The sequence below is a fragment of the Rhamphochromis sp. 'chilingali' genome (genome assembly GCF_963969265.1).
Source record: "Rhamphochromis sp. 'chilingali' genome assembly, chromosome: 10".
Classification (NCBI taxonomy): Eukaryota; Metazoa; Chordata; class Actinopteri; order Cichliformes; family Cichlidae; genus Rhamphochromis; species Rhamphochromis sp. 'chilingali'.
The window spans coordinates 22073349-22099034 of NC_137937.1; the positions used below are offsets into that span (position 1 = coordinate 22073349).

The following is a 25686-nucleotide window of genomic DNA, read 5'->3' on the forward strand; positions in this document are numbered from 1 at the left end:
CTGGCAATAGGGACATGGAATGTCACCTCTCTGGTGGGGAAGGAGCCTGAGTTAGTGCGTGAGGTTGAGAGGTACCGGCTAGATATAGTCGGGCTCACCTCTACACATGGCTTGGGCTCTGGAACCAGTCTCCTGGAGAGGGGCTGGACTCTGTCTCAGTCTGGAGTTGCCCCTGGTGAGAGACGGCGGGCTGGGGTGGGTATCCTAATATCCCCTCGGCTTGCTGCCGGTGCGTTGGGGTTTTTCCCGGTGGACGAGAGGGTTTGTTCCCTGCGCCTTAGGGTCGGGGAACGGGTCCTGACTGTCATCTGCGCTTATGCACCGAGTGGCAGTTCTAAGTACCCCGCCTTCTTAGAGTCCCTGGGGGGGGGGGGGGGGGGTGCTGGAGGGTGCTCCACCTGGAGACTCTGTTGTCCTGCTGGGAGACTTCAATGCTCACGTGGGTAGCGACAGCGAGACCTGGAGGGGCGTGATTGGGAGGAACGGCCTCCCTGATCTGAACCCGAGCGGTGCTCTGTTATTGGACTTCTGTGCTAATCACAGTTTGGCCATAACGAACACACTGTTCGAACATAAGAGTGTCCATAAGTGCACGTGGCACCAGGACACTCTAGGCCGTAGGTCGATGATCGATTTTGTAATCGTATCAGCAGACCTGCGACCATATGTTCTGGACACTCGGGTAAAGAGAGGGGCTGAGCTGTCAACTGATCACCACCTGGTGGTGAGTTGGATCAGGTGGCGGGGGAGGTTGCTGGACAGACCTGGTGCACCTAAACGCGTAGTGAGGGTGTGCTGGGAACGTCTAGCAGAGGCCCCAGTCCGCGAGATCTTCAACGCACACCTCCGGCAGAGCTTCAACAGCATTCCGAGGGAGACTGGGGACATTGAGTCCGAATGGACCATGTTCAGCGTCTCCATTGCCGAAGCTGCTGCATTGAGCTGCGGCCGCAAGGTGGTTGGTGCCTGCCGTGGTGGTAATCCCCGAACCAAATGGTGGACACCAGAGGTGAAGGGAGCCACCAGGCTGAAGAAGGAGAACTATCGGGCTTGGTTAGCCTGTGGGACTCCGGAGGCAGCCGACAGGTATCGACAGGCCAAGCGGAATGCGGCTCGGGCAGTGGCTGAAGCAAAAACTCGGGTGTGGGAGGAGTTCGGAGAGGCCATGGAAAAAGACTTTCGGACTGCCTCGAAGAGATTCTGGCAAACCGTCAGACGTCTCAGGAGGGGAAAGCGGTGCTCTACCTGCACTGTGAATAGTGCTGGCGGAGCGCTGCTGACGTCGACTGAGAAAATTGTCAGGCGGTGGAAGGAATACTTCGAGGACCTCCTTAATCCCACTGACACGTCTTCCGAGGAGGAAGCAGAGTCTGGGGATGAGGGGAATGACCCGCCAATTTCCGGGGGCGAGGTCACTGAGGCAGTTAAACAACTCCTTGGTGGCAGAGCCCCTGGTGTTGATGAGGTCCGCCCCGAGTTCCTGAAGGCTCTGGACGTTGTAGGGCTGTCCTGGTTGACACGCCTCTGCAATGTTGCGTGGAGATCAGGGGCAGTACCTGTGGACTGGCAGATTGGGGTGGTGGTCCCCATCTTTAAGAAAGGGGACCGGAGGGTGTGTTCCAACTACAGGGGGATCACACTCCTCAGCCTCCCTGGGAAAGTCTATGCCAGGGTGCTGGAAAGGAGAGTTCGTCCGTTAGTCGAACCTCGGATACAGGAGGAACAATGCGGTTTTCGTCCTGGTCGCGGAACACTGGACCAGCTCTTTATCCTCTCCAGGATACTTGAGGGTGCATGGGAGTTTGCCCAACCAGTCTACATGTGTTTTGTGGACTTGGAGAAGGCATTCGACCGTGTCCCTCGGGGTGTCCTGTGGGAGGTGTTGCGGGAATATGGGGTGTCTGGCCCATTGCTACGGGCCATTCGATCCCTATACAACCGTTGCAAGAGCTTGGTTCGCATTGCCGGCAATAAGTCGGACTCATTCCTGGTGGGTGATGGGCTCCGCCAGGGCTGCCCTTTGTCTCTGGTTCTGTTCATAATTTTTATGGACAGGATTTCTAGGCGCAGCCAAGTGGCGGAGGGCTTTCGCTTTGGTGGCCTCAGAATCTCATCTCTGATTTTTGCAGATGATGTGGTTCTGTTGGCTTCATCGGGTGAGGGCCTCCAGCTCGCACTGGAACGGTTCGCAGCCGAGTGTGAAGCAGCGGGAATGAGGATCAGCACCTCCAAATCTGAGGCCATGGTTCTCAGCCGGAAAAGGGTGGAGTGCCCACTCCGGGTCGGGGATGAGTTCCTGCCCCAAGTGGAGGAGTTCAAGTATCTCGGGGTCTTGTTCGTGAGTGATGGGAGAAGGGAGCCGGAGATCGACAGATGGATTGGGGCTGCAGCTGCAGTAATGCGGACGCTGCACCGGTCCGTCGTGGTGAAGAGGGAGCTGAGTGTAAAAGCGAAGCTCTCAATTTACCGGTCGATCTACGTCCCTACCCTCACCTATGGCCACGAGCTGTGGGTAGTGACCGAAAGAACGAGATCGCGGATACAAGCGGCAGAAATGAGCTTCCTCCGAAGGGTGGCTGGCCTCTCCCTTAGAGATAGGGTGAGAAGTTCGGCCATCCGGGAGGGGCTCAGAGTAGAGCAGCTGCTGCTCCACATCGAAAGGAGCCAGCTGAGGTGGTTCGGGCATCTGACAAGGATGCCCCCTGGGCGCCTCCTGGGTGAGGTGTTCCAGGCATGTCCCACCGGGAGGAGGCCCCGGGGCAGACCCAGGACACGCTGGAGAGATTATATCTCTCGGCTGGCCTGGGAACGCCTTGGTATTCCCCCGGATAAGCTGGAGGAGGTGGCTGGGGAGAGGGAGGTCTGGGCCTCTTTGCTTAGGCTGCTGCCCCCGCGACCCGGCCCCGGACAAAGCGGATGAAGATGGATGGATGGATGGATGAAAGTGGAAAATTAAGTCAGTCATACTTATTCATATTATGTGGGACCGATGTACACAATAAAATCAAGTAAATTGAAAGAACTTTTTTTTTCAGTGTGTAAAACATGTTAAATCAGCCAGCAAAATTCTTTTACGTGGCTTTTACGGGGCGATCGTGGCTCAAGAGTTGGGAGTTCGCCTTGTAATCGGAAGGTTGCTGGTTCGAGCCCCGGCTTGGACAGTCTCGGTCGTTGTGTCCTTGGGCAAGACACCTCACCCGTTGCCTACTGGTGGTGGTCAGAGGGCCCGGTGGCGCCAGTGTCTGGCAGCCTCGCCTCTGTCAGTGCGCCCCAGGGTGGCTGTGGCTACAATGTAGCTTGCCATCACCAGTGTGTGAATGTGTGCGTGAATGGGTGGATGACTGGATATGTAAAGCGCTTTGGGGTCCTTAGGGACTAGTAAAGCGCTATATAAATACAGGCCATTTACCATTTACATGTAATTAATACCAATTTCCTTTAATATCACTGTTTTCTTTTATTGATCATTTTAATTATTAGTAAATTATTAGAAAAATTAGAGAAAACACTGTTTGAGAGGAACATATTTTTAATGAACTAAGTAATTTTACATATTTTACAACACATGAGTACCATGCAAGCCACAAATAAACAAACATGTACAAATAAATAAAGCGATATGGTCTAACTTGCACAGTGGACACTTTCTACAAAGTATCTCATTAAGTAATATAGACGGTATTTCCTCACACACACACACACACACACACACACACACACACACACACACACACACACACACACACACACACACACACACACACATAAATGTACTGTACCAGCACAGTGCTCCGCTTTTGGGTGTGTGTGCATGTGTCAGAGTAATTTCAAGCTAAAAGCATGCAACACACAACTTCTGTTACAGCACAGCTCTTCTACTTTATTCTCACAGTGACACATGGGTTGTAAACATTTCATATAAAGATTGACTGAGGTGCTAAATGAGATGTTGACATAATGTCAATCCTTGCTTTAAATGGAGCGGCCCAGACCTTTGAAAACTATTACAAATTGGGTTGGCCCTTCTATTTCCTGTCAGTGTGGACAGGAGGGATTTATGTGTGCAAACAAAAATGTTAGCAAACAGACGGGATGTTGAAGCATTAACTGAAATAACATGCAGAATTCATGTTTTCTACTCATTTTAGGACTACATGTATAAAGACAAATACTTCATGTGTACTGAATATTGATTAGCAAGTGGCATCCCGTGCCAGAACGCAGATCTAGTGTCTAACACAGACTGCTGCGTTAGCTTCGTTTTACCTACTGTGACATAATTTAATTTGAAAATACTTCAATAAATGTCTTTAAAGTAAATTACATCTCCTGTAAGCTTAGTGTGCCTTCGCCTCATTTTTGTGGCTTTTTTTAGATGGGATGCTAGTACTACTCAAAAACATCACTGTGGCTTTTGAAAATACGCTACTACAATAACCCAGAGTTAATTATCAATACATGATTGTTGTTAATACATGTAAGTTACAAGCCAATAACAAGTACCCTTAAAGGCAATCTATAATATGAGTTGCATGGTAAACAAAAAAGTTGAAGTAAAAGAAAACAAATGGAGAACATAATGAAGTGCTGAGAGTACTGTATTATAGTATAAAGCATTTCCCTTCAGCACACCACAGTACAGTCTCTGCACCACAACCACAGTATTACTGTATATTCGGAACCCTCAGATCTGAATTAGATTTTTCCTGATGTATTGCACCACAGCATCATTCTCTCTGAGTTACATGTTGTTGTAACAGCTCAGCATGTTTTATACTACAGGCTGGCTTCAAATTCAGAGATGCTGTCCTCAAGTACAGCATAACACGGGGAGGAGAAGAAGGGCAGCAGCCAATTATCTCGTCACACAGCAGAGTTCCCCTTGTTGACTCTAAGGGGAGAGATAAGAAGGAAAAGAAATGATTGCAACATATCCACTTTACAGTAAAACATTTACAGTAAAATAATAGCACAAAAACTACATCCAACTTCCATGTCACAGGTCAGTAGTGTAGAGACGTACTACCTCAGACTAACCAGAGGTGGAAGGAACAGTTTATCTTTGAGAAAATGTGGTGTTTTTAAAAAATTCACCTCCCCCAAATTTCTGATTTTGCAAAAACTAGGTTTTATAACACAGGTCAGAAACAACCATGATATTTAATCAAAATACAGAAGCCTAACCCGTTGTGTTTGGATGTTCTACCACATTTCTACCATACTTGAGGTTTTGCATATACTAGCATTGGAATATTTCAATAAATTTCCCCTTGTTTGTCTCTAACAGTAGTTAGAGACAAATCAGTACTTTCTCAAAAGGACCTGGGCAGGTTTAAAAGCTAACAGCCTAGTTGATCATTCTGGGAAGGATCTGCAAGGCTGGTTCTGGAGGAGGAACTACTTCAAAAGCGTTTTGGCAATCTGTTTGACTGGAATGTTTGTGAATGGAGTGAACTGGGGTGGGTTATTTTTTTTCAAACATTTCCTGTTAAGATAAGATAAGATAAGATAACTCTTTATTGTCATTGCACAGTCATACATAGTACAGTAGTACAATGAAATTGGAAAACTGTCCTACGTCGGCACTACATATAACACAACACGACACGATATGACACATCACAACGCAACACAAACAACACAACACAGTATATTAACTTAGTAATAAAAAAAGAAGAAGAAGTGTATGTGTATTGCACACTGTTATTATTGCACAAACGGTTAAAAGGGAGCAGCAGAGTACTTACCACTTACTCTGCTGCTGTGTCCTGCAATTCTGTGTCCAGTCTGGTTTAGCATTAGGTTGAAAGTCAGAAAGCAAAAGTAAGTGACGGATGTTAACTGAGCAACTATACTGTCAGTAGACATGCAAAAGCTGGGGATCAGTAGCCTATATCGACACTTGCACTGACAAATGAATTGATAAAAATAAAAACAAGCACTGGTGCTCAAAGGTGAGAGTATTCAAGGTCAAAGCAATGTACTGCAATGCATGGGGTGTAACAGTTTGCCTCAACATGAGTCAATATTTCAATCATCAAAATGCTTTTTTTTTTTAAAATGTGCCTTTGTATTGGATAAGAAGACAGTCAAAGGTTAGTCTCAGCATGAGAAAATTAATGAAGGATTTTCAGGGAGAATTAGACATAACCAACTCATAGAAAGAGGCAGATTAAGTGGTTTACCTCGTGCATGCAAATTTGTTCAAACTCCTCTCCTGGTCATACCTTTGGGCAGAAAAATTTGTAAACATGCCTAAAGCACTTAAGATGACAATCTGCACTGATTGGTTTAAATTTTTAAGGAAATTCAGTGAATTTCCTGAGTAGATTTGCAAAAAACAATTTGTCTCTAAAATGCAATTACAGAAGTAAGAGTATTTGAAGACTTAGATAAATATTCAAACATAGTTGCAACTACAATAATGGTTGTAAAATGCCACATGCACCACACATTAAATATATCGTTGAGGACTTTTATTCTGCACTAGGGGTGTCAAACTCATTTCAGGCTGTGGGCCACAGAACATCCAATTTAACCTAAAGAAGTCAAAATTGCTTAACAACCAAAAAAAAAACAAACCAAACCTGTAAATTGTTTCCCTTTCTTTTTATTTAATGAAGTTTAACTACAAATTAATTAAACGATCTAGTTTTAAAAGTGATGATTAGCAACTTGAGGTACCTGAAGAAAAAATAAGTGCAATCAGTTTTTCCAGAAAATCTGGTATACACTAGTAAATCAAAGGAACCCGTCAAAACAGCTCTCTGGTCTTACACATTAACAAACAAAGGCATGAGTACAGAAAAAAATAAATCATACAATTAAAACAGAGTAATATCTTTGTTTTTAAGAAGGCTTTAAAACTTCTGATTTTTTACTGTATCCAATAGGCTGGAGTGGATTCGTTTCAAGGCCAGTTTTGGGAAAAAGTTTGATTGACTTGTTTAGAACAGGAATGTCAGAAACCAACGGGCTTTCGGTTTTCACTAGATGAAAGAAAGGTAAATTTAATTACATAGGGCTGAACACCAGTCAGGTAAGTTTAACACCCAGAAACTTCACAACAATGTATTATGTGCAAGATGTGGTTCGGTTGTGGTTTGTTTCCCCCGAAGTCCTTGGCTAAATGCCATGATCAACCATGATCAACAACCAATGGCATTTATATTAATGACAGGCTGGCTCACCTGACAATGCTGTGAGGTATATGCACATACTCCATAGGAATGATTTCTCCGAGCTCCTGCAGACTATGCACATACTTGATCTTACTGCTGAACTTGGAACTGAAGGAAATAGAAATCAAAAAGAGTTACAGCAAAAAATGGTTTTGCTAAATGCTACATGATAATCCTTTCTAATGAAGATCTCCATGACTTTGACTGCAATTAAATTATAAATGAATCTGAATGAATTTCAATAGCTGGGAGAGTCGTGCAAATAGCAATTACAACTCTGAGACCTTATGAAGGGTCTGGTAATTCCTAGCAAAGTCCGTATGAACCAGGATGGATGAACAATGATGAACATCTTTAGGTTTTTCTTCAGTCTGCGGGACAAAACAGTCAGGAATTACACAAAAGAGGAGTACAATTGCACTGATGACTATAGCTTATCATTGATATCTACTGATACAATGCTTTTCAGACCGGAGTCACAAAGCGTTTTAAAGAAAGTAATCTAAGATTATACAAAATACAAGAAAACAAAGACAAAACAAACATTTTGAAAGAAGAAAATGGAGTACATTAGCAACAGGATTAACAGCAGGAAGATCAGACTGTTTCTTTCACATTTGCACAGCGTTTTACATTTTTTCTTTTGCTGTTTCTTTTAATGGCCGGAACACGAAAAGAGAGAAAAGCCATGTTCTGCAATAATAAATCATATTACTCACATGCGGGTTTGCTCAGAGAGCCTCCTTATTATATAAAGTTTATTTACACTACTGAACTTATAGTCCACCATTTTATTTGAGTTTGAAATATTTGCATCAACAAAGCTACCTTCTTACAACATTTAGATTTGGGAATGAAAACTGCATTCTCCTTAGAGTATACACAACTAGAAATACCGTAGAGCAGGGGTGGCCAACACCAGGCCTCGAGAGCCGGTGTCCTGCAGGTTTTAGATATCACCCTGGGTCATTACCAGGCCTCTGGAGAACTTCAAGAAATGTTGAGGAGGTAATTTAACCACTGAAATCAGCTGTGATGGATCAAAGATACATCTAAAACCTACAGGACACCGGCTCTCGAGGCCTGGACCGCTCGAGATTCACGTGAACACGCAGAATCTCGAGGCATGGACGGAGAATCGTTGGCTGTCACCCCCAATGGTTACGTCACCAAATCATAGCCAGTGCATTTCCAGATTGGAAAACCTCCACGTTCAATATAATTATACAGAACTAAACTGATTACAGCACATAGGTTATTTCAATATGGGAAATATTAAAGTAGTGGCTGTTTTGCAGCAGTGAACTTTCATGGTTTACAGCCAACTACCTAATCACACTAAACTACTTGGTCCTTACATCTATGACTGCATTTTTTGTCGTTTTCATTTTTCTTTTATAATACGTTTATTGTCAAGACAGATAACAAAAGAAACCAGAAAAGGTAGATTATAAAAAAAACCCTCTAACATCTATTCGACATGACTTTGGCTTAAAAAGGCTTTTAAAATGTTGTTAAAAAGGCTTTTAAAAATGTTTTTGTCTGTGTGTGTGGTTTGTTTTGGTTTCGCTATGATCGAAAATGTCCAAGCTTGAGTAGTGCGCTGCCAAAGTGTAAAGGTTAATGACGCCAGAAAAATGGTTGCTGCACTGCGGGGATTTTAAACTAAACTACACTAAACCAGACTGAATTGAAGTTTCAATTTAATCAGTTCACTATATTTTAAAGGTGTTTTTTAGGGTCAAGTGAGTTTTTTTTTTTAGAAATCATAATACACACTATCAATGAAAACTTAACATGCATATAATCTGTAATGAAATCACATGGTACATATACTACGGCATTACATTTGCAATAAACATATCTGTGTTAATATTACCTTCTGTCTATCATTTGGTAGCACCTTTTCATCCAGGTAAAACCAGGCATTCTCCTGCGAGGTGTGGCACCATTTAGATATACAATTATGTAATCCTCAGCCACCATTAATTCCAGTGTACTTATCACATATCTACAAAGAGAAGGAGAACAAAATACAGTGGATTAGACATGTTTATTTATTTTAGACATTGTGACTGTAGCAAAGTTTTCTTTTCGTCACTTCAATGACATGTGAGAAGCTTTGGTTAAGAGATGAAACACGGGCGTGATGTACATAAAAACAGAGCTACACACAGAGAGCAGCGGCAGAAAGACACGCCAGCGTACGCTAACCCAGAAGCACGGTCATTTTTGAATGTACTTACAGAAAAAGGTTTTCCATGACATAATTGTAATTGTCACAGTTGCTCTCTGGTAGGAAACATGCAGCAAACACAATGATGGCTTTCTGTTCAGCGTAATAACCTGAAACATGAGAGACACAAACATGACTATCACGTTACATATCAATCATAATACAAATCATTTTTCTAACATTCTTGTCCGGTTTATAACTAATTCAAGGCCTATCAGTTAAAAAAGCAATTACTATTATTATTTTTGTGGTTGACACATGGGTCAATGTGAGTGGGACTTTACCCTCACTATTAAACATTCAGTCCCATCAATAAGAAAGAGTCCTCTACTTAACCCCATCACATATTTATACTTCTCACACTTTATATACTTTTTCAGTCTCAGCCAAACAAGAGTCTAGTCTGACATCTGATAAACTCTGATTACACAGCAAAGTTTTTGGTAATCATCAGAAACCCCAACACACTTTTCTAAACTAGTTTTCATTCTGATTTCAGATCTGATTTTAGTTTTCTTTTCAGTTACATCAACTTTTTAATTATGTGTAATATCAGTTTGCAACGGACTTGCATGCGGTTTTTATTAAACGGCATGCACCAATCAAGTAATTGTTTCAATATTTTCAGTGCGAAGTCAGATAGACACACTGTGGCATAGATATAATGATCCGCGTCAGTCGGCTACCACTTTTTCTTAGGTTTTTGCTGTCAACAGAAAGACTGATAAAACAACAGCATTTTTTTATCAGTCTTTATCAGTTTTTATCAGTTTTATAGTTTAATTAATTAAATGATATTAAAATGAAGACAGAATCTTTTTTGCCTCCACAGACAAGTAAAACTATGCATTATTAACATTATTTATTAACATCTACACCATCATAACGTCTGTTTTATTCAGCAGAAAAAGTTGTATCAAAGCACAGGGGAAACTTCAGAGAGGGCTGATATTCTCGCTTTTCGTCATTGCAGCCACCACACACACACACACACACACACACACACACACACACACACACACACACACACACACACACACACACACACACACACACACACACACACACACACACACACACACACACAGTTTAGTTGTATGATTCAACTAAAAAGATGAGAAACAGCAAGATAACTGCAAGGGAGGCTCATCCAATGCTATCAACTGAAAACTGTCGTAGCTGTGTTTACGTACCTCCATGAGAAATGACTCTTTTGTAGGGTTCAATGCACTTCATATCAATGCGGTGCTCCTGCTCTCCGATCACCACGCTCCTCCACAGCCTGCTTTCCTCTGCTGCTCTGTGGCCTGGATCTCTTGATGCCGCTCCGCCACCCAAAACGGACTCCTCTGAGTCCCCTGAGGTGACATAAGATCGAATCAAATACATATTAACAGTTTGATTTTAATTTAATAGACAACATATAGTGGAGAGCTGATGGGCCAGTAGTTTTGACACGAGGCTGACAAGCTGTGTCTTTACTTTTTTCACAATTTACCCTTAACTCCTATCTGTAAAAATTGCATGCTGTAAAAAACCTGTAAAATAGTCTTTGTATTTTTTAATTGTGGCTGTTCCAATGAGAATGTGTCTGCTGTCACCATGTTTATTAAGTTCCAGTGAGTCGGCCTCGTCAGGTGTGTCCAACTCATCTAAGTTGACATCCAGGTCATCCCCAGTATCCAAGCCGTCATCCTCTGTATCCAGGGTGTCTTCTGAAAGAAGAGACCCCTCACTGTGGTCCAGGGACACGTTCATTGGTGGAGCTGCCAGCTTTCTTCTTTGATTGGACCCGCCAGATATATCAGCTGAGGAGGGCTGGTCTGTGCAGAGAAAGTCATTTGTTTATAACTTTTTTTTTCCACTTTCATTTTTTGATCATTTAAAGATTATCATATGAACACCTTATGAAAATAAATGTTTTTATTTATTTATTTTAAATCAACAAAAAATTCATTTTAAGGATCTTTGGTAAATCCTCCTAAATGAAGAATCCTTTTGATTAAAATGTCTGTCTGTCCATCCATCTGAATGGGCACTCTCTTCAGGCTGAGAACCATGGTCTTATTGATGGCAATGCTTTGGTTGAAAGTGATTAAATGGCTTTTAGCATTGAGCCAGATACTCTATACTCCCGAAACACCCCAAAAGGATATTGCGTGGGACGCAGTTAAATGCCTTTTCTGAGTCAACAGAACACATAGATTGACGAGGAAGAATGCGGTGCTCATTGTGGGGGTGGAACACTGAACTAGCTCTTAAACGCCTCGACAATATTTGAGTGTGTGAGAAATTTTTTCCCAAGCAGTCTGAGGTTTGACTAACCGACATACTCTCCTCTCTAGTACCACATCATTTAACAGGTTATAAGTGATTCACCTTGCTGGCACAGAATACCATTTTAAGCCCGTCAAACTTTGTTATTTAAAGAAATGGGGGCAGATTATGTACCTCTGTGACAGGGCTGCTAGTAACAAAGTAATGAAGACATCATTTAAATTGAATGATTCAGTCAGTGTTAAGTGTTAACAAACAAACAGTTCCTGTGAAAATGATGAGGTACAATGAGGGGACTGAAATTAAGTGAAAGTGCAGTGAATGTCCACAGATGTTTTCAGAACTACTGTTTGTCTCCGCAGAAGTAAAATATAAAGAAATGCAATTGTGCACAGTACAATCAAATTTATAGAAAATCACGCAAACAATGCAAACGTTTAACTTTGTGTTTAATTACCTTCTTTGTTTTCCTTGTCATCTGTAGCGTCTTCATTGGATGCCATCTTCATCATCATCCCAGCTGCACCAACTTCCTGTTGGGAGTGTCTGCTCACAGGCTCAGAAATACAATAGTGAGCCACAACATAAATTATCATTGCTACAACCACTGCCACCAGAGGCACAACTACACAAAGTATTGGGCCAAACAAGCCAAATACAATCATCTATATAGTGAAAAGCACTAACTGTTCCCATGACACTGAATCCGAGCGAGTGTAAAATGTGTTTGTTTGACTCAGGACATGAAATAATTTAGAAGTGACAAAGCAGACAGAGAGAAACGCACTCACTGCTTCATTCCCAAGCTGCACGTGTGGGCTGAAGAAACAATGCTGAGCAGTGTTGGAAGCTCCCCCCTCCCTAAACTAAAGCCCCTCTAACAGACCCTGATTTGAATAAGGCCTCTAACAATAGAGAGAAGCAACATAGAGAGAGCACTTACATATGATTATATGCACAGATGTGCAAAAGGTTTTCTTTTTCCCTTTAAAAAAAACCTCCATCTTATGGGCTTCTACCTTTCTCTCAACCTGTCTTCTCTGAACACGAGTGGCTGAACCTCTCTCCCCACTATCAAGTCACATGACCACTTGATTATTGAAAAGCCTATTGTGTGTGTATGGAAACTCACAGGCACACAAACCAAATGAAAGACAGGGGAGAGCTGTGTATCCCAAAGAGGCCGCACATTATCAGAATTACAAAGTGGAGCAAAACACAAACCATTATGAAAAATCTGACCTGCAATAATCACACACATACTCAAATGAACAGGATGCATGCACAGCCACATGTGAAACACATGCATACAACCTAGAGACTGATTACACAACTTGACTTTTGTTTTTTTAAAAACATCACATCAAAAACCCTTGCAGGTATATTTATCTACATATTCACTACTATATGTACATAAAGGACTATATTTTGCTAACTGTACATTAGAAATGACCCCATTTCTGCTTATATAATCATTTTTTAAAATGTATAAAAATCTATAATATGGTGCAGTCCCTCTTTACATTGGAACTATTATGCTTTCCGTCCTATGGATAATACAATGCAATGTCCTTGATCCTTGTAATGCCTTATACAAGTGCAGTGGAGTCAGATTTGGGTTCTACGTAGTAAACAAAATTTGAGACCACTGGACCATTTTCATTTTCCAGTTCTTATGGTTTTTAGTGCAAAAACACATTTAGCCTAAAACATGAGTAAAGAGAATGATGAGAAGAATATGAGCCTTGCTGCTTTGACCACTAAAAAAAGAACTACAAGATTGATCTATGCTGCCACCTTGTGGTTCAAAACAACATTGCATGTGATTTTTTTCTAGTCTGTTTAAAAAGACCAGTGATAGAAAATCTTTACTAAGCAAGGGGTAGACATAAGAAGGGTCTGACTCTTAGCTAATGAAAGTAGTACAGCTTAAATTCCAGAAAAGAGTAAAAACTGAGGTTTTACACAGTGAATAACCTGCTGTGCTGACTGAGTCTATATAAATGAAAGCTCACCTTGACAGGGGAAAATGAACATATCCCTCCAGCACATACCGTGCATGATCCTCTGTCTCAGTGTGGACATCTGATTGATAGAAAGGCTTCCCTTCAGACTGATAATGAGCATGGTCTGACTGAGACTCATACTGACCCTGGCTGTTAGCTGGATATTGAGAGTATTGGAAGTCAGAAGTGCACAAAGAAGTGGAGGCAACTATATACTGACTTTCAGCTGTGTCCTGACACCTGAAGTGTGTGTCACTCAAGTGGTTTGGAGATTTATCTCCAGCTTCAAAACAGTTCTCAGTCTGCTCGTATCTGTATTTTGTAGCCGTGGCATCAGTTGTAAACTCGGCATAGACGTCAGTGGCATCCTGCTGTCGGCTGGATTTGCTCTCTACAAAGGCTGGATAGGTGCACTGGTTTTCAGTTCTTTGATCGATGTGATGATAGTTATAGCCATACTGGGTTTGACCCTGAGTTGTGTTCTGTTGTCCGGACCACTGGTATGCAGCATTTTCTTGAGCAGGGTGGGACGACACTTGTGATGTTATGTCTTGGTGTCTTCTTTTAAAGGAAAAAGGGGATAATTGAAGAGAGAGTGGAAAAATATTCAGAATTAATACACACAGAGTCACAGTTATACTTTTTTATCTCTACAATGTTTTTAGTCTGTCCATTCATAAACCAAACACCTAAAAAGTGGAGTGATAATATATCATTAAGAAAATTTGGGGCCCTTGAAGGCTACATTACCCTTTTTTGTTTGTTTATTTTTCTCTAAACGTGCAAAGACACAAATGCATGTTCATGGGTACCAGGGTGACAAGATTTAAAATTCAGCCATTTTTCTACCAATCAACAGGTGGCGGTAATGTGCCAAAAAACACAAATATGTCTCTGGAAAAGGAAGGAAGCAAAGATGACAATAAAAACTATAGAATAAGCAGAGAAAAATCCAGTTGTTCTTTTTTTAAGATGTATATTTGCATACATTGATTAGCGCTTAAGGACATTTACATTGTGTTTTGTGAAACTAAACCTAACCCAACAGGACTATTTCATCAGTGTTTAAAATCAGCAATAAAGAGAATGAAATAAAATGTCTTCAACATTGTAGGCCAAAGATATATTTGTAATTCTCTGAAATACAGAACAGGCTCCACTTCATAGACAGTATATTCTATTGATTTATTTACTAAAGAACTATTGAAGCTAAAGGTACCAGTGCATGAATGAACACACGCACACACACACACACGCACAATGCCAACACCTTGCAAGAGAGCTAAGGGAGCTGTTTCCATTAGCTGTGGTGGGTCTGCAGCTGTAATGAGGCAGGTAATGCATATCTAATGAGGCATAAACAGATTTATAAACACACTCAAAAACACACAGAGCTGCAGATCAAACCAGGCTGCTAAACACATGAGATATGCATCCATTCACACGCAAGGCTTGCTTCTTTCTCACTCACACTCACATATTATAAACAAACATAGTCCCTTCAGGCTCTTATCCTCTGTCAGTCACTCATCCTTCCATCCGTCCATACACACACCAGACTCTGGTGCTTAGGTGTTCCTTCTGGCTCGTGAGTTCAGTTATGTTCAGTTATCTAAAAGACTTCATTGAGAAAACTTTTGAAACTAAAAGAATTAAGGCAAAGTGAAAGGAAGGAGGGCTGCCTGTGTGTGAGTTGCGTGTGTGTGAATGAGAGAGAGATACAGGTCGGTGTGCGCAGGCATTTTCATTTATTTGCCGTTAGCAGCCTGAGAATAGAAAAGTCTATCAAGTAAAGAAGACAGAGTGCTGCAGAATTACTTCTATATCTTCTCTACTCAACACAAATGAAGTCACCACTAACTCCGGAGTATTTGGAAAGCATATGCATTTGGATTGTGTTTCTTACCTTAAATCAGGTAAATAATTATCTTGTGAAGCTCCAGTGTCTCCAGGCTGTTGTCCAATAGACCATTTATCCCAATCTTCAGTCCTTATAGGTCGTCCATCACGGTAATCCACTCTGCTCAGTGGAAACCCATCTCTCTTTGGCTCATGTGTTTGTAATCCTGCTTGCTGAAATGAAGACCCTCCAATTAAGTCATCACTAAAGCTCAGCAGGTCTGAAGATGCAAACTCTTGTCTTTCTTCCCTCTCTCTTTGCACTTCTGAAGTCCATTTTGGAAGGACAGCATTCTCTAGTGTGTTGGTTTCCTCATCCTGCTCCTCAACGTCATTTTCCTCTTCCATTAAATCTCCAGAAAATGGTAATCCTAGTCTTTTGTCAATGCAAACACTTGTTTCATTTACTGGGGTGCCAATCAGAGAGCTGGCATGAGAGGCCGAACTGTTGGTAAGCACAGGGGATTGTGGCTCCGACGTGGTTTGGGACGTGTCCTTTCTCCTTAACTGAGCCCCCCAGACTTGGAAGTCACCCAAGGAAGCAGGACATGGAGAAGGAGCGGGTGGCGTCTCCCCGCCTTCGTCTGAATCTTCCATTGAGATCTGTGAGTGGACATAAACCTCCTCTCTGGTTTTCAAGAAGTGATCTGATGGATATCTTAATGATGGAGACACACTGCGGGGCACAATGCTTGACTCACTGTCATAATTTCCCTCTGACTGACTGGAGCTTGTTGGTCTTGAATCAGACTGATGAAAAGCTTCCGAGTCATTTTTCGATTGGCTGGGACTGATAATTTCTGGAACCACGTGACAGTCAGTTGCACTATCATGAGTTGCTTCGTAGGGAGTTGATTCGACAGGTTGATTTTGGTCTGCATTGGGAGCACTGTCAGTTCCTCTGACTTGGTGTAACTTACTTGGCAGTGTTTCTTTGTTATAATTTTGTTTTGCAGCTTGGGCCTGACGTTGCAGTACCGAGGCTGCATATGACAGCATGCTAAATGTCTCCAGGGACTTTTTTGTTGCCTTTGATTGCCTTTCACTCCGTTTAGGTCTGTCAAGGCACTCTCTTGTAGCTTCTTTTACCGTGCCAGATACGATGATGTATTCCATTTCTAGGCCAAGTTCATCTGGACTATCTGTGCAACCACTGTCTGGGTTTTCCATTAGGTCCTTCTCTCCACCAGGACTGGAGCTCAGAGATACAGTTTCTGTTGTTTTTCCATCTACATGTCTTCTGCTCCCATCTGTAGCTCCCACCTGACTTTCTGTGGCATGCTCACCTTCATTGGTCGTCACATAGGCTGGGAATAATGTTTGGTCAGCCTGGATTTGTGGTTCAGCAGCTTCCTCTGGATACTGTGAAATTTGCCGAGTGCCAGTGGAGCAGTTGACCAGAAGAAATGGGGAATGATCTCTGGGTTGCTCTATCCACTCAGTCTCCTCTGATCCTTCTCTGCTTCGGCCACCCATCTCACTGGCTGCCTCAAACAGAAACACTTGGTCGTCTGGCTGTTCTTTATTTGTGATATCTACTCTCTGATCTGTCAGAATGGGTTTGCTCACAGCTATAAAAGGGCTAGACTGCTCCTCAAGCTGTATCATGTCTGCTACAGGGCAGCCAGAGGTGTCAGGGGAGGATGCCAGGCTCCATGTACCTGCTCCTACGTTGTCATATTCAGAGGTGGAGGTCACCATGCCACAGATGGGTAACTGCCACACGTCAGTGCCCTCATAGGTGGATGTGTCATCGTCATCATCTGCAGAGTTCTTGCGACTCTGAGCACCTTGTACATCGATGCCTTCTGTTTCTTCACTCTGCATTGTGCCCTCTGCAGCCTCGATGACTATTTTCACAACTTCAGGCGTCTGCTTAAATGCTTCACATGGATCACTCTTCTCTTCTAAATTGTCTTCTTCTTCCTTTTTGTTGGCATGTGTCCCAACAGTGTCAGTGGCATCCACTGAATCCATGTGACTAAGGTCCTTTCCATTTTCAGGTGCTTCTGGAGTCGTCATTGCGGAAGAGCTGTCTTCCTGTATGGTGGTGTTCCACATCTCCATTCCACCATCTGAGTATCCCAGTGGATTTTCTACAGATGTTCCACCCTTGATATTGGTGTTCAGTCCACAGAAAGAACCAGAGTTTTGAGATAAGTTCTCAGGGGTTGTGAGAGGTGATAAACTGTCATCCCGGATTGTCATATTCCACATATCCAGCGATTCGGGGTAAGACGTGGTGGTCCCGCTATCAGATTTAAGAAATCCTTTCTGTGCAGAGTACGTCCAGAAGTCTAAAAGCTCCATCTGTTGCTCCCTTTTTTTTCTGTGGACCCCCTCGTCCTCTTCTTTAGATGTGTCCGGTGTTAAAGTGTTCAGGATTGTTTTCTTTGTGGCCAAAGCTGCTCTTTCTTGTGCTCCAATAATAGCAGGTTTGCCTCTTCCAGTTAAGTCTTCCTCTGGTGGCGTCAGTTGGAGATCATCCAAAGTAATAGGTTTCCACTCATCCTTCCAGTTTTCATAGCATTCAGTCTGCTCTGTGATCAAACTAAGCTGAGGTTCAAGACTTTTCCCTTTGTGGTGGGAATTCTCTGACTTTAAGATCTCTTGTCTGCTTTCCTTTTCTGTCATGTTACCCACTAAGTCTTTGCCTCCAACTTCTTCTAAAATATTAGGTGGGCTCTCAGAATCTTTGGGTCTATTCCACATGTTATTATCACTTGAGGACAATGCTCCTTGTGTGTCAAAGCCCAGTTCATCCCAGGTCTCCGACAAAGAAGATGACACACTGTCTTTATGCTGTAGGCAATTGATCCTTTCAACAACATCTTCCGGAAAGAACCTGACGCCACAACTGCTGGGTGGGCGGCTACCAACCAGGCTGTTGACCGGGGTTGGAGGGACCACGGTGTCAATCATCTCGTTCCCATGGCTTGAACCGCGGCGATCAATTGAACAATTTCCACTTTCCAGACCTCCCACTGAGTTGGGAGCAGAGAAATCAAGAAAGCTTAGCTCATCGAACTCTGACAGACTAGAGCTCCCTGCTCTTCTTTCATCTTCATATCCTGTTTCTCCAGAATTTGCCACTTCTCCTCCTACTGGCGTAGACTGGTCACTGCTATGCAGCGGGTCAAAATGAAACAGGTCAAAGTTATCGCTCCTGTGTCTGCTCGAGCGGTGTTTCTTCCTCTCTGGTGGGACAGGAGGGGAAAGAGATAACAACCCCAAAGGAGAGGGGTTTCTCAGAAAGAGTCCTCCTGGCCCTGCTGCTGGACCACCACCAGCTATCACCTCACCCACCGGACTGTCATCACTAAGGAAAATCGAACTCTCTTTGGAGGAGCGGCTGCTACGAATGGTGGTCATTCCGCTGTCAGGGCTCACTAGCTCCCCACCGACATTGACTCCTGCACCTCCTGCGTCCTCTTCACCATCTCCCATTACCCTGTTTGCAGGAGATAAAACAAAAGTATGAGTGAACATAATGTTTTCTCTAAAAACTGTAGACATTCAGACATTCTACCTTGCTATTGCCACTGTGTCGCCATTGCCTCCTTCTGCTCTCTCTATATCAGAACCATCCATGTCATTGATGCCAGACGATCCCTGGGAGAACTCCACACTGCCTGCTACTCCGTCTGTGGAAGAAGTCCTACTGCTGGGGTGGCAGGCTAAAACAGAACTACGCCGGTCGACAAAGTCCTTAAGGATGCCCTGGATCTCCTCCGCGAGCAGTGGTGGACAACCAGAGGATGCAGAGGTGTTCAGTGGAATATGATAAACCTGAAGACTCTCCAGAGCCTCCAGTTCACCAGAAAGAGACCAGCTGGAGGATTCTTCAAGCTCGGAGCAGATCTGCAATGAGAAGCTTGTTTAAATATACCACCTAATCCTTATTTGATTTAGTTCATCTTTTTGAATGGTTTGATTACTAGAGTGAGGCCATATCTTACATATCTGTCTAGTTTCTAGAACAAGCAGTTTGACTACTATGCTTTTCAGTGTTGCTGTTGTATGAAGGAGTATTAGGGCCACATTAAGAAAAAAAAGCATTATTAAAGCATTATTGGTCCTTCTGACCAGATGCAGTTTTAAGCACCCTTATACTTACCCACGCTGTGTTTATGTGCTAAAAGAGAAATCATTTCCTTACAACTAAAGCCGAGTCATTAAATCTTCTACACAAGGCATTTTGTAGAGGGTATAGGAGCCGTGGCAGTTTGCCTTGAAACAACTGTAATCTCCACATTTTGACTTTAGCTTAGTTCAATGTATATGACATAAAACATATCCTAGCGTAATAAGAAAAGTAAAAACAAAACAGGCATTTTTGGACCAGCAAAATTAAAAGGATGAGATGCCAGGTGATTATACACTAATGCTGCACACATTTTAGTTAATAAAAAACTTGTTTCCGGTCTCCTTCATAAGGTATTTCTTTTGACACATTATTTTCAGAGTCAGGGAAATATTTAAAAAGAAATTAATATTTATTCAATTTACTAAAGACACCATTACAGAGCTGTGAGTATTTAAGAAGCACTTTATGCTTCATTCCTGACATATGATTGTTTGTTGCTTCTGATGAATATTTTACCTGTTTCAGGATATCTGTGTTGTTTGAGTAGACAGCCACCTGCTGGCGGGGATGGTGAACTGAATCACTGATGGATAAGAGAACCACAATACCATCGAACCTATGGTGGTGACTGAACGATTTAAGCACATCCAGATAATCATGCCAGTCCTGAAAGTGACAAAAAAGGACAAACATTAAATTTTTACTACTATGTAGAAAAAAAAAGTGTTCAAATTAATGATGAACCTTTTCTATTTTTATATACAGCCACATAGGAAACTTTGTAAGACTCTGCCTTTTATTGCACATATGATTTAATGTAATTTAGTAAAACTTGAGTGGTTTCAGAAAAAAAAGCCCTTTATCTGTAGCAATGAGAGACGAAGCTGTCAAAGCACACAGAGGGGTAGAGAGACACTTTGTGATTTATTGTTTGGAAATTAACTGTTTGCTCTTAAAACAGCCACCATGCACAGATTATGGTAATTCAGTGACACACACAGTGATTGATGGATGGAAAGTTGCATTAATTAATTGTTTTGTTTGTCAAGGGAACTTGTTTTTTTCTTTCTCTCTGGAATGATTAACAACAATGTTATGGGAACCGTAATTTGCTATGCTATAAAGTGTGCAAAGTGATACTTTTGAAAACATATTTGCTTGATTAATCTAGATTTGCTGTACAACTGTTTGTTTTGTAAAGTTCTCAAAATTGTTGCCGTGCTTATTTAAGTAGAACTTTTTAAACAAAAGAGATATTTAGAGTAAAACTAATAAAGGAAGTTTGACTTTCGTGTGTGTGTCTGCTGCAGACATGAAAACCTATTTCTTCTCGTGTTGCCAGATCGTGTCAGTCCAATGATGTTTCAGCATATGCATTTCTTTGCTGTGCAGTCGGCAGTGTGTGTGTGTGTGTGGTCCGTCTCACTACTTAAGCCTGTGCACGCGAGTGTGTGTATTTGTATCGGACCACTGAAAGTGATTGATGAGAGCTTCTGGCGCTGTATCTGCCCAGGCTGTGTCAATATTAACCTGTGAGGATGAGGGGGCCACAATACTCCTCCCACTGTTCCTCCCTCCATCCCTCCATCCTTCTCTCGCTCCACAATATGGCTGCTGTCAGACTCGGGCTCATCAATCCTCACACACACACACACAACTGTCACTTCACTGACACTGCCATTTCTCAACACTGATATCCTGATGAGTGCAATGAAGCCTCCCAAGATTCGTTAAAACACACATATTCACTCACATAAGTACAAACACACAAGCAAACGCGCACGTGGCACGAACGCATGCAGACGCACACATGAGTTCACCTGCGCTCGTGTGCTGTGATGCAAGTTTAGGAGCCGACATGAACTGGTGTACGCACATGTGAGATCTAGGAGAGCAATAAAGGCTTCATCATTTATGGTACAATATACACAGAAATGATCAGATGATGCTAGTGAAGCTAAGAGCCAACTGTGTGCATATGCACTCAAAACTACACACACACACAGACACACACACGGAAATATAGTCAGAAAACGAGCAGAGTGCGAATCTCTGCGATAACACGCAGGGCGACAGTCTGTCTGCCATTTGGCTCTTAACTGAGTAAATTACTACTCATATTGCCTGCCCCTCCTCTTTCTCCCTCTGCCACCTCCAGATACACAGATTGCCTTTTCTTATAAATTATCAACATGTTAGATATAAAAACCACTTGCTAACTATCTCCATGAACCTTAGGATATGGACACAGAAACCTGTATTTCATTTGTTGCACTTACCGGTGGCCGCCTTACCTCGAGAAACCTAGTTACTTTAAATCCTTCACTTGACTTGCTTTTAATTTGACTTTTTAGTAACGTGTTTACCAAAAGGTGAAAGTCCTTGTTCTTGTATAGATAGTTTAAATTCACAGTCCTTGCTGTCACTTAGCATCAGTGAGAAAACTTACTTTACATTCTGAAATGTGAGGTGATCTTAAAATGATGAGCTTGGAAAGTCAGCAGGCACTGAGATATTTAACTGATATTTACGGCCAGTGTTGTGGCTTTTTACTACATGCTTCACTGCAGTTCATTGGGTCATTTTGTATGCTCCTTATTCTTAAGTTCCAGCAATAGACAATTGCACTCAGTGGCACTAAAAGCTCAATGGACTACAACTTAAGAAAATATAAAGCAAAGGCAAACTAAGAAAACTCCAAGCAAAACTCCAATTCTGCAAAAGGAGAAAATACAACAAAATACCATAAACGTGCAGGAAGCACAGAGGGCTATTAGGAGGCACAATAAAGTGATGAAGATAGCTGGGAAAGGACTAATTGTTGCCAAAGTGCAAAATGAGCTTAAGTGGGTTGAATGCTGTTATTTTCCTTCATTCATTATTATTTCATTTAGGCTTCTGTGCTGTTAACTCTGAAGCGTTTCGCAGTGGAGTTTTCTGTATTTGCAGCATGATGCTTTTTTGTGTTTTCCCTAAATGCTGATTATATTCTGTGATGCCGGCAGATCTTTTTGATTATGATTTGTCTATTTGCCAGCATCACATCGAGCTCTTAAGCGCAGAAGAAAGAAAGAAGGCAAACAACACTTACACCGACAACTGAAGGAAAAATTATGTTGGCGATTGTGTGGTGTCAGCGTAAGCTGTGTGAGCTCCTTTTTTGGTTTAGACCAGCTGTAACATCAAAACTTTGATGACTACTTGTCACACCGTTGACCTGCAACCATTACTATGAATAGCCAAAATAGGGTTGAACCCACGGTTGACACAACATTTTTGAGTACAATTTCTATGCTTTTTAAAAAAAAATAAAAATACTTTTTCAATAAACTCAAATGTGTTTTTCTCTCTTTCAACTGTCCTCTTACTTTTTTTGCATCTTAACTCTTTACATCTTGTTCTCAAACTGTTTATAGGCATCTGTTTCTCAGACTAGGCCTTTATCCACACACTTTTCTCTCTCTCACACACACACACACACACACACACACACACACACACACACACACACACACACACACACACACACGTTCTCTCTCTCATTGGCTGTCTTTGCTCCACAGGTAGCAAGTCTTTAGCGGCTGCTTGCAGTTCTCCCAACCTGCCGTCATTATGCACAATAGCCTTAGGTACAAAACTCAGGCCTCATAACTCACGCCCCGCGTGCGTAAATTCCCGTGCAAACACAGTCAAAGCAAAAACACATTTCCTGCTGTCGCCAACATCTCCGGCAAAGAATTAATCAAGCGTTCATCCATTTAGGCTCTTTGCATACCCTTTCCGTCAGAACACAGAATGCTAAGAGAGTTGCGAGTTCTTCTCAGGCGATCGTTTCGCCACCCTGATGAATCCATCAAGCGAGGTTTGATTTATACATCTGTCTGTGATCACAGCGGTACAGCTACAGTAAATGGGGTGGCAAGGAGCGAGCTGACACCTCCCTGCTCAAACACACACATGCAAATGCACGCACACATGTGCAGTATATACCACTTGCCAAACACACACGCATTGCTGTGTACTTGCATACTAACAGCCATTCACTCTTATTCACACTCCTGCTCACACATGCGTACACAAGAGTATTACTGCTTATGAAGTTTTTGGAAAGACAGAGGGGAAAGGGGAGGGTGGTATGAAAGTTTGCAGAGGAAGAAACCCAAATGTCTTTCAGTCTATCTCATATGGGCCTTCTCCGCATGCTTCATTCACTCAGCTCTAAGTGCGGGGATTTGGGGGCCAAGATGCGAGCACTGAGTCTATAAATGTTTTGTTTTGTTTATTTGTTTGCCCTCAAAGCCTGAGGAAGCCACAGGGGGAGAATGAAAATGGGGAAGAGAAAGATTCAGAAGATTCTTCTTCAGCAGAGATGAGGAAGAAACATCAGCGTAAGATGCTGAAGATGGAGCGGAGACTCTTGTGCAGCATCAAAATGGTTTCAATAAATGCCATATTTTTGTACATGACACAAACAGTATAATGTGCACTGTAGCCAAACAAATTTACATCAAAATATGTATCTTGGAATCTTGTTGATGTGTTTATACCACAAGAGTATTTTTACTATGTAAGAAGATGCAATCTAACACTTAAACTAGTTGGGGGAAAAAACAAAAAAACCATCAAGAAATCCCAGGATACTGTAAATAGAATGCAATCTTTATGCATTCCTTCTTAATATAGGGATGTTTCACATGGCTACAGCACTATGTGCTTTATGAGTCTGCTCACCCAGAAAATCACTACAGCGCAAGAAAGAAAGACACAGAATCCCAGAGAGTAATAGAAAAATAGAGGGGGTGGAGGGGCGGGGCACCCTGGCTTCCTGGTCTTCAATCTTAGTCCCTGGGAGGCCCACCCTGCACCTGCTGTCTCCTAGTGCGTCTCATCAGAAAGGCATTTACTGAGTGCCGTGGCTGCGGGCCCCTTCATTAGCGAGCATAATTATTTGTGCAAGTGGCGTAGGGCAAAACTGGCCCTGCATAAACAAACAGAAGGGCCGGAGGACTGCGAACAAACAACACATTAGAGACAATCAACGTTGCCAAAATGAAACCTAAAGCGCAGCTCAGATGGAGATGGACACGTACGCAAACACAATCAGATAGAACAGAACAAACAAATCTACCTCAACAACACAAAACATCGCATAAATGAAAACAGGAAAAGTAAACAACATCCAAAATAATGCTAACTCATCGGCACTACTGTGTCAGCTTCTGCGGATGTGAGGCGCTGAGCTGACATCTCGCCATGTTTTTGTTGTTCATGCATTTTTAATTGCAAGTATCTGACAAATAATAACAATGACAACAATAAAATGGCTTTCTGTGTTAATACTAAAGACAAATTCAAATATCTTATTCATATGCTGCACTAATAAGCAGATATCTGTGTATGAAGCATCCAACGGGCCTATGGATGCTACTGGTGTTTTCTGATGAGTCATCATGACACCCTTTCTTCCAAATATGGTCACACCCAAGATGGCATCAGCTACAATACTTAAAAATCGAGGCTTCAAATCAAGAGTTAAAAAATAGTGGGTGATAACCCGGTAGTTATGTCCATCTTTTATATACAGCCTTTTCAGGGCACACTGTGCTGACTGTGGAGCTGCTGTGATGAGAGTCCATGGTTCTGTTCTGATTAACCCCACATTGCCCACTTCAGGTATAAGTGAGTTGCTGTCCCCAGTTAACCCTATAAGGTCTAACCACCTCTTCTCTGAACATAACAACAGCCTGATGGCTTAACCAGAGATTTTATCAACCAGTCTAGCATCTTTTACTAACCCCAACCACAGGAGACGCATCAAAACAATTTTGTTTCACTTTATTTTCCCATCAAAACCAAAAAAGTACATTCTCCAAAATACAGGGTTTGAGGACTCATACCTCAAACCTTGTTCATAAGTTAAGGTAACCTGGAATTAGTGAAACTCTTACCCATGGTTACAGATATACACTGTAAAGACTAACTTACTGAACCTTCTGCCAC

At 42.3% G+C, this 25686-nt stretch overlaps 1 protein-coding gene across 9 annotated transcripts in view; it reads right to left on the minus strand.

Moving 5' to 3' along the window:
• Positions 1–3669: 3669 nt before the first annotated feature.
• LOC308404807 (uncharacterized protein) overlaps positions 3670–25686 on the minus strand; it is a 41000-nt gene continuing 18983 nt past the window's right edge. For 2 of the 9 annotated variants that reach the window (XM_080895036.1, XM_080895034.1), the window contains exons 7-20: positions 20203–20352; positions 19129–19460; positions 15607–19050; positions 13710–14261; positions 12152–12240; positions 11019–11240; positions 10611–10775; positions 9428–9527; positions 9061–9192; positions 7466–7552; positions 7191–7289; positions 6186–6227; positions 5748–5787; positions 3670–4891 (exon numbers count right to left, since the gene is read on the minus strand). In XM_080895036.1, coding sequence (XP_080751162.1) covers positions 5751–5787; positions 6186–6227; positions 7191–7289; positions 7466–7552; positions 9061–9192; positions 9428–9527; positions 10611–10775; positions 11019–11240; positions 12152–12240; positions 13710–14261; positions 15607–19050; positions 19129–19460; positions 20203–20352 — 5451 coding nt within the window. In that variant the 3' untranslated portion in view covers positions 3670–4891; positions 5748–5750. Of the gene's footprint in view, positions 4892–5747; positions 6990–7190; positions 7290–7465; positions 7553–9060; positions 9193–9427; positions 9528–10610; positions 10776–11018; positions 11241–12151; positions 12252–13709; positions 14262–15606; positions 19051–19128; positions 19461–20202; positions 20353–25686 lie in introns of those variants that run through there. The other 7 variants (XR_013973200.1, XR_013973199.1, XR_013973201.1 and 4 more) reach the window with 7 other exon arrangements.